Source organism: Drosophila miranda, chromosome 4 (genome assembly GCF_003369915.1).
Source record: "Drosophila miranda strain MSH22 chromosome 4, D.miranda_PacBio2.1, whole genome shotgun sequence".
In the NCBI taxonomy this organism is placed as follows: domain Eukaryota; kingdom Metazoa; phylum Arthropoda; class Insecta; order Diptera; family Drosophilidae; genus Drosophila; species Drosophila miranda.
In genome coordinates this window covers 9,155,631-9,167,489 of record NC_046677.1, presented here as the reverse complement: position 1 = coordinate 9,167,489, position 11,859 = coordinate 9,155,631, and the positions used below count along the sequence as shown (strand labels likewise).

At 44.0% G+C, this 11,859-nt stretch overlaps 2 protein-coding genes across 3 annotated transcripts; one reads left to right on the top strand and one right to left on the bottom strand.

The window, feature by feature from the left end:
* Window positions 1-228: 228 nt before the first annotated feature.
* On the bottom strand, window positions 229-9,979 carry LOC108163338 (protein spitz). Of its 2 annotated transcripts, none has more exons than XM_017298575.2 (3): window positions 9,881-9,979; window positions 4,058-4,250; window positions 229-1,659 (listed from the first exon to the last, which is right to left on the bottom strand). In XM_017298575.2, the coding sequence occupies exon 3, from the start codon at window positions 1,391-1,393 to the stop codon at window positions 668-670; it is 726 nt and encodes a 241-aa protein (XP_017154064.1). In that variant the 5' UTR covers window positions 1,394-1,659; window positions 4,058-4,250; window positions 9,881-9,979; the 3' UTR covers window positions 229-667. The 2 variants fall into 2 exon arrangements, with proteins under 2 accessions (XP_017154064.1, XP_017154063.1); XM_017298574.2 differs by lacking the exon at window positions 9,881-9,979 and adding an exon at window positions 4,950-5,061.
* A 399-nt stretch (window positions 9,980-10,378) lies between these two features.
* Window positions 10,379-11,813, top strand: LOC117188737. Its single transcript, XM_033393025.1, has 2 exons — window positions 10,379-10,645; window positions 10,706-11,813. Exons 1-2 carry the CDS (start codon window positions 10,472-10,474, stop codon window positions 11,690-11,692), a joined length of 1,161 nt encoding a protein of 386 aa, XP_033248916.1. The 5' UTR covers window positions 10,379-10,471; the 3' UTR covers window positions 11,693-11,813.
* Window positions 11,814-11,859: the final 46 nt, after the last annotated feature.

The window sequence follows — 11,859 nt, the reverse complement described above, 5'->3', positions numbered from 1 at the left end:
CAAAATGCCGAATTAAGAAGATTAAGTCGTGCTAAAGATCTGTTTAGACCACAGTAGAGTAGATGGGTTACACTCTCATCTTAGCCCCACAATGTCTCGACTCCAATAAAGACAAACCACCTTTGGGTACAATTTTGTTGTATTACAATTTTTGTAGAAATTAGTATTACAGTAACCTTCAGTAGATTAAAGGGTACTCAAAAGTACTAAAGGGCAAAAGACAACATCTTAAACATTCATATGCATCGTGCAGTTTCTTATGTTTATTCAGAATTTGTTCAAATAATTGTGTATATTTTTTTCTCGCAATAAATAATACTTGGCGCGTGTTTCTCCTTGTGTGTGTGTGATACGTATATCAGGATAAAATAAATAGCTAGCATAAGGTATACAAATACATTCGATTTGATAATACAAAAGACTTGCTCTAGTATGCATTGTCTGGAACGAAAGAGCGGAATTCTCTTCTATAGTAAGATCTCTTTCCCGACTGTGGACAGTAGTTTGTGGACATTTTACAATTAACAATTAGTAAATAGGAATTAGGACTTCCGACTAAAGCACATTTAAAATTCGTTGAATGGAACAGTTTTCCTGTTACCCAAGGCATATTCATTCGAAGTGATCTGTCGTTCGTGTCTGTGTCCGTGGTCCGCGTTCAATTGATTCACAGTTTTGTGGTGCGACGGACGGCAAAAGACATTAGGGCATGCTCCAGCCGCATGTGATAGGGCAACTTGCGTTCCTGGACGAGAGGCTCGTCGCCGGCAGCACAGCATTGATTGCGGCAGCACTCGCATTGATCCTGATCATCGCCTTGATCGTACTCATTATCATCCTCCTCCTGCTCCAGCTCGTAGGCCTTCTTGGCAGCGCGCTGCTCGAATCGAAGATAGAATGCGAGGCATACGAATAGCATAAAGACCAGGGCACACATCGCACCACTTGCAATGCTGGCCTTCTCGAGCATGGGACGCGGCCGCTTGGGCAGATAGGACCCGTCGATTTCCTTATACTCGCACCGCTGACCCATGAATCCGATGGCGCACTTGCAGCTGTATACAGGAAGATCACCGATCTTCACGGCAAAGCAATGGGCATCGTTCAGGCAGTACCAGGCATCAAAAGTCTCTGGACACTTGTACGTGGGGAATGTTATGTTGGGCCGTGGAGTCGTCGTTGTGGTGCGCATGGTGGTTGTCGTTGCTGGGGCCTGAGTGGGCGGCAATGCAGCACCCGACATCGAAGACGATATGGAAGGACGCGGCTTGGGCACCGTGCGGCTGGAGCAGGCCTCAATGCAGGCCGGATATGCCAGGCAGCCGATCAACAGCAAGGCCAGATAATATGGTCGTCCCATATTGTAGATCGTGGTGCTTGTGGAATGCATCATTACAATTTGAAGCTTGTGTTCGGTTTCGAGTTTGGGGGGGTTTTTGGGTATTTCGTTATTTCGATATTGGTTTTCTTTTTGGCTTGCAATCGTTGTTTGGTTTCGTTAAAGCTTATCAATAAACTAGAAACTATCACAAAATAAATTAAAATCTTAATTCTCCGCTGCAGAACAGGGCGTCGTCAAGGCTCTTTTGAAATGTGTGTTTGCCGGTGCTCTCTCTACATATGCTGCATAAACGTTGAGTTAATGGGAGGCATGTGTATCTGCGGGAAAGACAAAATTGGCATTAGTGAGGATAAAATAAAACTTTTCGCTTCGATCAAATATATGTGGGTAGCTCTAGAACTGTGTACTCAACTAAAACAAAATAAAAAAGGAATAACTGCATTAAATCAGAAGTATATATGTTTAGACAATGTAATCAAAAACTGTTCCGCAGCTATGAATCGTCAAATGGTTTCAACAATTTCTCCATATACTTCCATATCACTCGATGATGAGAACACGACCAATTTCACTTGTTTTTTCTTTCAATTTCAAATTCAATTTACGTTGTTTCCCGTTGATTATCCTAGCTCATCAAAGCTGGCTGTGATATGCGTTGGGTATCCATATCACAACCACTTGATGAGGCTTAGATAAGCAACATCATAATAGATGTGGCATTATTTTTGTTCATTTCAATGTTGGTTAAATCATACAAAATCTGCAGTATTATAAATTAAAACGTGTGTACTAATTGTTTTTGCACTCGATAGGGTATTTCATTTTGCTTGCGGCGTTCGAACCAATTTCACATCAGCTGCTCCCCCGATAGACTGATGGGTCATCCTGGAGACGCTCGACCCCATCCACCCGATCACCCAATTACCCAATCAGATGTATTAATTTCTGCACATTTCGTGGGCCAAATGCACGGTTTTTATGTACTCTGAAAATTGGTTCAAACGCATGCAAGTGTGTGTTTGGAGAAGAGATTATTATTGTCATTATTTGCAAAATATAAAATGGTAACACCCTCCGTATAGTATCCACCATATAGAGAGGTAAGTGCGTGTCGGGGTGTGCTGCATGGTGGCGGGGGCGGTGGAGGGGAGCGATACATACGTATATTATGATTGATTGATGTACGATACATTACGCCGAGCTCATCAAAGCTGGCTGTGATATGCGGGCAAAGCAAAATGCATTTCACAACCACTTTGTGAGCCCAGCATGAATGTGCCAATAGTTTTGTAGATAGGATTCAGGATCATTGACTGCGGGACTTTAGAATTTGCAATTTCGATAAATGCTGATGTAATGATATAAACGAAATAAACACTTGCAACGTTACAATAAGCACTGTTTTGTCATTTTTCCATGTTTCATGTTTCATCTTTCGTCGATTCTTTTATTCGGCTTGGATGGTTTATTTCTTTTGTCTTGAGCATCGTGTCGCTCCTCAAAGCTGGCTGTGATATGAATAGGCATAAAAAGGCAAACATTTCACAACCACTTTGAAGAATGACACAATTCTCCTTGGCCCGGACACGGGGGCCCGAGACCCGAGGCTTTGGGTTCTTTGGATTCGATGATGTCTTCGGAGTGCCAGAGAGCCCCCTGATCGTGCGCTTGGCTGAGATGCACATTAGGTTTGTCTTTTCTCATGTTCTCACGGCCACGGACTGGCTTTGACTTGTACTTTTTTTGCGGCCGCGGCATAATAAATAAATATACAAAAAAAAAACCAGAACAATAAATGCGACGACAACAACATCAACATGATAATGATGATGAGGCTGGTGATAAAACAGAAATATGAATCGACTCGAATGGCGACAGAAGGTACAAATAGTAAATTAGGCGAATTTTCGACATAAATGTTTACATTTCGATTTCAACAGGAATAAAAACAAATAAATAAGAACATCTGCACATTTAGAAGAAAACAAGTAAGGAGTAATAGTATGAGGAATAGCCATCTATGCCGATCAGATCTTCACAAAGCAAATATACCCAAACCTTTTGAACTCTACACGACTGCTGGACATCGGAAACAATAAAAACGGTCAACAAAATTTTTGGCGCCAGTCTGTAGCAATTTGTCGCCAAATTCTTTGTCATTTCACGTGATAAGAATGAGGGATCAGATCAACGCAAGCACAGCGCAAAAATATGTACATTAATTGAAATCGAGAAATGCCAGATGCACATGTATGTATATACATGCATGTACAGTTAACAATCGCAGCATTGCTGCTGCACTCTCTTTCTCACCCAGTACACATCTAGCTTATTAAAATTTCCGTTATAAAAATTATAAATATGTGTGGTGTGTGGTTTGTGTGTGTGTGAGTGTCTGCGAGAGGAAGTTGGCAGAAATATGCGCAAAAAAAGCAAGTTGAATAACCATATAAATTGCGTTGAACTTGCGAGCGTGTAGGTCAAGATCAGCGGCGCGTCATTTCATTTTGATTCCGTTTCTATCACAAAACAATCAAAACAAGTTCGATGATCGTTTTCATTGCTACAACAACCTCGCATACAACTGAAAATTCCTACGGTTAAATGACAAATGCGTGCAAGCAACAAATACAAGAAACACAATAATAACAACAATAACAATAATATTAACAACATTTTGAATAATAGAAGCAACAAAACAGCGTGCATACATACATGACAACAACACCCGCTAATAAAATACTGTTGAACGCTGCGGCGTCGGCACGGCGTCTTTACTTCTTCTCTACTTCTTTTCTGCGTTCGTTGTTGCTGTAATTTTCATGTTGCCTTGCCCTGTACCATTCTTGGGCGTCGCTGCACGAGTTCGTTGGCTCTTCTTTCAGCGCTTGTGTGTGTGTTTAGAAAACTGTAAGAAAAGCAAAGTGTGTGAAAAATATGGTTTAAACGAAATTCCAGCACAAGAACAAATCCCAACCAACGCTCTCTCTCTCTCAGTCTCTGTGTGCAATTTCAAAAATTTACCGGTTTTCGTGTTTTGCGCAAAAAAAAACAAGTCTTGCTAGTTTTATGCTGAAGAGAGAGCGAGAGGCCTTTTAGCGGAGACTTCAACCAATTGAGGTGTGTGTTGCGTGTATACACGAGAGTTCAAGTGCATGTGCCTGTATGTGTGTTGATGACCACACACAAACGCACCCGCTCTCGCTCTCTTTGCCAGCAGCGACGTTCACGGGGGGATGAGTAAATTATTTTTTTTTTCACTGCGTCTGAACGTGTATATGAATGTGTTGTGTGCGTGTGTGTGTGTGCGCGCGGGAATGTCAAGAATTCTAAGAATTTTGCTGGGGCGCGGGCAAAAATCCACATCAAGATGCGAAAATCGTATCGAAATATATTCTTATCCGTTGCATTATTAAATTAAACCACACATTTAACAGAAACTCACGCACACAGCCATAAAAGGCCACTCCGACACATAAGGAGAGAATGGAGGGGGAAAAGAGCGCGTGAGGGCGTTGACCACTTTGGAACATAGAAAAGTGTATATTTTTTTAAATTTCCACAATCACAGCGAAGAACCAATACTTTTATTTAATAAATAACTAACTGTTTCAATTAAATTCGAAATCGGCCTGCCAAAACGCCGAAAAACGCCGCCGCGGCCGCAGCAGCTCAAAAACACAACCGCTCGGCACATGAGTCTGGACACAAATTAAGTGTTGCCAGCAACATTGTGCATGGAATGGTCATCCGTGGAATGGGACTCATTGTTGCACGGAAATTGTTCCGATGAAAAATCCCTCCACGGAGAGAGGATATCCCAAAAAGGAGAGAGAAAGACCCGATAAAAGTCCCCATTGTTGCTACGATTCAGAGAGAGAGAGAGCGAAAAAGAGAGCGTGGCCAGACTGCTGCAATGAGAGGCGTTCATATACCATATACCTCTTCTTTTCAGACTGCTCTCTCTCTTTCTCTCTCTCTCTCTCTCTCTCGACTCTTCTTCTGCGAGACGAAAAACGAGGTGAAGCGGCATAAATAACAACAATGCGGCGCGCGGCTTTCGAGCTTGTTTGGTAGTTTTGTTTTTGTTTTGGTGTTGCCACAAGATTTCGCACGATGGATCAACATGTTATTGACACGCCGCAACCCGCTGCCGCTGCCGCACCGACGCCACTCGAACCGAGTTTCGTTTGGTGGGGCAAAAAGGCACACAAACAAGAAGCGACGCAGGGCGGTGGTAAGATACAAAGGCAGGACAGAGACAAGGGACAGAGACCCGACGGCCAGGCAGGTAGCCGGCCAAACGGGACGAACAGGATGAAGAAACGCAGACGACTTCAGTCCAGACTCGCTTCTTTCCCCCCCGCCATCCAGAGCTTGTGTTGTTGCAGCCGAATTCACGGAACTCGGAATTCTGGTTGATTCGGTTCGTGCGCAGGCGCGCACGTAAACAACATTCCTCAGGAAATTTCTCGCCTCTCCCCCACCCCCCCGCTCCATTCCTTTCCCCATGCATTTATACGTTTGATGCGCGCCAAAAAGCCAACGAAAAAGGATGGCCGCAAGCCCCCAGCGTTGCCAGACTGCCGAACCGGAGATACCTCATTTTGATTTTGCGCTTAATAACGCCCACAACATTGTAGCAATTGAAATCATATACATACATATGTATACATATACATATGTACTGCACTACAAATACACGTTTCCGGTAGTCGAACAGACGGGACGGGGCTGGGCTGGGAGTTCACTTTGAGTTGCAGCGGGCCGGGCCGGGCCGGTTTCCCCGTAAGTGGGCCGCCGACACCATTCCAAAGCCAATTGACGTCACATACAATACAACAACGAAGTGCCAAAGAGGAAAACGCCAACCTGACACAATGTTTTCTGGGTTACAGCTTACGGATGTTGTCTGGTCTGGTCTAAGTCTCTTTGGTTGGAGAGCTATTGAAATGTTTTAATGATTCGTTGGGAACTGAACTAAAAAAGACATATTAACTGATACAGATCCGATATGTATTATCTTGACGGCAAGCTCCCTACCCTGGAGAAGAAGAATATGCTAATCCTCAAGCTTAATACCTCGACAAAGTAAAATAAGCCATTATCTGGTAATATCTGTAGGTTCTGTGAAGCGGAAAAGGAGAGAGCAAAACACACTGCACAGAAGAACAACCCAACATAAATACATACTACATTTATGTGTACACCACATACCGCCCAAGATCAACTGTACAAAAAGATGATGATGAAAATGTTAATAGATTGCCCTAGGACCTGCCCTCATTCTGTATCCATATTTGACGCTACGCTTTTGCACTTGTATTTCCCTACAAGTTCTACTTCTTCGCTTTTTGTATACCCTGTGCTTCGTAAGGTATACTGTATACGTGCAACTTCTGACCCCATTGAGTAAATATACCTAACCGACATATACATATGTATGTATGTAGATTGTAGATTCTAAGAGCCCCCCGTAACTCAGGTTTGGTTTAATCGAGTAGTTCCGAGTAGCGGGTATTTTGTAGTCGGAATACAGTCTGTTGTTATTCTTGTTTCTCCCTTTTGTATGGTGTGTTCTCAGTTTGTCTTCTGTCGTTGTTGTTTATGTTACAATTGTTGCACTTGTTGTGTGCGGTTAGGACATTGAACCAGTGGCAACAGAATGCACGCAAATCCATACAAGCAAACATACAAACGCATATGCACACACACAAGTGGCAGACCCTACGTATGTGTATATCTACTATTAAAAATCAATAAAATAATGCTCTAGCTTTGTAGCGGCTTCTCGAATGTACATACAACACACATACATACATATATACATATATACATACATACATCCATTCGAGACGAGGCTGTGACGATAAAAGGTCAGGTTGAGAATATTTTCCAATTGCTGCTGGGTCGTCTAGTCTGGGTCGCGAGACGTCTGACTAGACAACATGCAAATTGTAACGGTAATCATTAGACACATACACGTGCACACTCTCCCTCTCTTTTTCACTCGTTCTCTCTCTCTCTCTCTCTCTCACCACTCATACACTTGAACGTGCGTTCGTTCTCATATTCGTTTCATTTGCATGCTCTCGCTCTCGCTCCCTCTCAATCTCTTGCTCAGACGCTCTACCGCTGTCACTACCTCTTTTCTATGCTGAGTTCGACGGCCTTCTTACGTAAAAACAACAACACCGAATCAAACGCGCAGAGGCATTTTTCTTCTAATAAGCAAGTGAATGGAGGGATGAGGTGGGGGGCTGGCTGGCCTCAAGAAGGGGAACAGACAGTGTTGCCATATCGACCGAGACATCAAACTCGTTTTCACTGTTTTGAGTGTGGCCGCGTGTGTGTTAGTGTATGGTGTGTGTGTGTATGCTAGTGAGAGAGTGTCTTTGCAACTGTACAAGAACAATACAAAAAAAAAAAGCAACGAGCAGCATAAAAAAAAAACCCAACACTCGGCGCAGACGCCAAGCACACCGTTCCCTTGCTCACGCTCACGGTTAGCAATACAGCATAAACGGGCTGTCTGTGCGTCTGTCCGACCCGTCTCTTTATGCACGCTTGTGTGTGTGTGTGTGTGTGCAAGCGATTTTTATTTTTCTGAATGTAAAGGAAGTGGCACGTACTGTACTACTCAGCACACCGCCGCGCTGCTGCTGCTACCGACAGAAAACAACAACAAGAGAAATGACAGCCGGATCAGGCTGGGAATGAGAGCGGAGCGTCGCATTTGGGTGTTCCGATTCCACTTGGTTCCTAAACAGCGGTCAGAGGCCCAATGGCACAGTGGTTGCAAAAAGTGAAATCACAAGGAAACTGAAATTCGTGGCAGATCGCAGGCCAGATAAGAGCTAGACTTGGGCTTATGCGTAGACGGAATTTGTGACCTTATTAAGTTGTACATTTTTTCTTTATGTTTCATCTTCTGTTGCCCACTGTGCAGCGTCTGAGCGGCCACACGTTCTGCCGACAAGACAGACAAGTCTGTTTGTTGAAGTGGCAACGCAAGAAGGAGACGCCATGCGTATTGGGGGGCTTCCAAAGGAGGGTTGATGACGGACCGAAACAGGGAAAGGAAAGGCGACAGCGGGTGGGGTGTGCCACAGCATTATAAACAGGAAATGGAATTTACCAACACAGATGCGCATCCACATGTACACACACATATAAAGAAGTATGTATGCTCAGACATGTACCATGTACATGCATACATATAAATTGGTGATGAGCCGACAAACGGACGCGGTACTTAATTGATAAATGGGCACACGAGAGACAACAAACGAAGCCGGAGAAAAAGAGAAAGAGAAGAGATGAAGATGGTGATTGAGAGCGAAGAGCGTATACAAAGCTGATTGAAATCAATAGTATACTAAGGCAAGTGTGTGATGTCTATGCATGTATGTATATACGCATATATGTATGTGTGTTTTGAAGACGGCGCAGCGCGTGGAATGTGTGAAAAAAACGCGGCCAATGACGGCAATCAAACGGCAAGAACAGAATGTTGAACTCTGGAATGTGGTTTGGAAGTCAAAGATGGACTGGCCACGGACCTGGGGGACGGGACCTAACCTAATAGGGAAATCTTTAGCTTACGGGATGCGTGTGGAGACTTATGCACCTGATTTAAAAAAGTAGAAACATAGGTGGCTACCACACCCTTGCTGGCAAAGGCGGCACGGCAGCTGTCTTTTGAACCTATAAACATCTTGCACAATGTACATACATACATATTCTCATGCATATACACTATACACACTCGCACTCACACAGTGATGGTATTGCAGATGGCGACGGACGGCGTCCCGTCCGTATCGTGTGTAGTTTTTTCTCAGAAATGAGCAATGAATGAAATTTTGCTGTTTTCAGCTTATACTCACACGGATTTGCACGCATACGCGCGCATGTAAGAGAGAAAGTCTACACGACATGCGCGTTGCCAACGATGTGTATACAATTTGTTTACTTTTTGCGCTACAATTGACAAATAAAACAATTTCACTTCCGACAAAATACGAAATAGTTTCAATACATTTGAGTGCACTACAGGTATATTCGATTGATGCGGAACAGAGCTGGTTCTAGACCTAGGCCCGGCCTGACAACGTCTCCCCATTCAAATAAACAAAAAATGTGGCCAAAGGGCGCAGGGCACAACTGTATTTAAGCATATTAATGTGTATAAATGAGACAGCCCCAGCGTGAAGAGTCCGTCCCACATGCATACAGGAGAGAATTTACTTCGGCTTGCGGAGGCCACACACATGCACACACACAACACAGATTATGCACGTACAACAACTGCGTAAAAATGGCCGAAATAAGTTTCCGGAATGGAAGGCTTTTTCAAATTAGTCTTATTTTTGTCTTTTTGCATACACAGCACTACACACACACACACACACACGAACGCACGCAGAAACTCTGGCACGCAATTTCATTTCTTCGCACACACGCGCATCTTTACAACTACTTTTTTGTTGGGAAAATGATTTATGCTAGCTGATTTTACATAAATGGTACACTAACGTTGTTGTTGGCCCTTGTAATGCACTTTGTCGCCTTTTTAACAAATTTTTGTTGTTGTTGGCCCTTGTACTCAGTGTGACCGCGGACTTATCGTTAAGATATACCGATATACCGTCCGACCCTCAGAAATACACCAAAATACACCGTATCATTAAAAAAATATACCGTAAATATACTGACGAACTCAAGTTCTATTAAACATGTTCCTCGTTTTTGATATTCCGTGGAATATTACTAGCTAGATAGAATATTTAGCCATGCAGACATAATTTTACACGCTGAACTAACCCATTTTCTAATTGACTGGCCTATTCTAAATACTTGCTTTTATGGGATTTCTCTGTACCGTTGAAAATGAAATTTAATAGATTGATAGCATTGACAGAATATACCATTATAAACCGATATACCGTAAACATACTGACAATTTAATAATCGACTTATCTAATTTAATAAAGCGTTAGGTAATTTTGTAATATTGATGTGTGGCAACCTTCAAGGGACGCCATTTCAAAACAAATGCGCGGCAGCGAACTATTTTCACTGATAAATTGAGTGCCGAGCGAAAGAAATACAAAATATTCAGAGATCATGGGAGCCAAGGCATCAAAAATTGAGGGCGAATACTTGCCAGATACGCCAACATTGAATAAACTTCGTTTAGCCAGTTGCAAAGCCGAAAATGTCGAAATGACAACGCCAAATAAAGAAAACAACGCATTGCTCGACCCACGCTCGCCCAATGGCTGCCGCACACCTCTAAATGTGAGTTAAAATTGCATGTTCAATCAAGCGATTCTTAAAACTAACTATATTCCGCTGCAGTTCCTACAGTCAGAACCGCAGGCACAGACTTTGCGGGCAGCGGACCCGCCATCGGCACCGACCGAAAATGCCTTTTCGCAGCTGCGCAAGCGTCTGCTGAGGGGATTCTCGCTGAACGATCCCCGTTCGCCACAGCTGAATCGCACACCACTCATCCTGGATGAAGTGCGATCCCTGAACCTAGATGATACATTTTCAGATCTCTTTGTGGATACACGCGCTCCGGCCCGACGAATAGCCGAGACGCCAGCAGCAAACATCATCGAATCGCCATATCAGAGTCTAACATCGCCGTCTGCCGAAACGGGCGATGTATCCTGCGACAGCTTTGGCACGCCCCCGACACACCACAACAACAGCTCGTTGGAAATCGTCTCCCTGCCGTATGATGAAGAAGAGACCATGCCCTGCACGGCGGAGCTGCCAGCGACGCCTGCAACAGTGCAGGGGCACTACGATCCACGTTCGCCTAGCATTGGAGTCGAGCGCACGCCGATCATCTTCTGCGACGACGAAGAGGAAGAGGCACGCGAGACAGAGATGCTGGAACAGATCTTGGAAACCCTCACTCTCAATCTCAGTGCGGAGAGCAGCATGGCCTCGTTTGCCAGCGCCGGAACGGACACGAATCTGGAGGAGCCGCCAATGCCAGACAGCTCGGAGAAGCAGCCGGCGAACAAGCATCTAGACCGAGTGCGTCTGGGCCATAAGCGACGTGTGGCTCCCTGTAAGCCGGCACGCGCCACCAAGACCAAGATCTACATGGACAAAGAGTCGTCGCCCTCCGTTGCAAGTACACCGAAGACCACACCAAATAACACACCGAAGCGTACACCACTTAGCTGTGTGAAGAATCGGGCTCATTTGCGCTCTCGCTCCGTGGAAAGGGAGCTGCGCAAGTCGCAATTGCCGCTGCATAGCTTCGATGATCAGCTGAATCCTACAGAGGATCGTTTCAATTTGGCACCATGTACTAATCCTATTTAGTAGTTCCAGCCTGCCTTGTGCCCAGCCATGAGCTGCCAAATCACTATATCTTCTATTCACACATATCCAACCCATACTCATTTCATTTTAAAATAAAACATTTTATTTCTGTGCTTTTAAATAATTTGTTTAACTATATAATTATTAGATTATAATGCGAGGAAAAG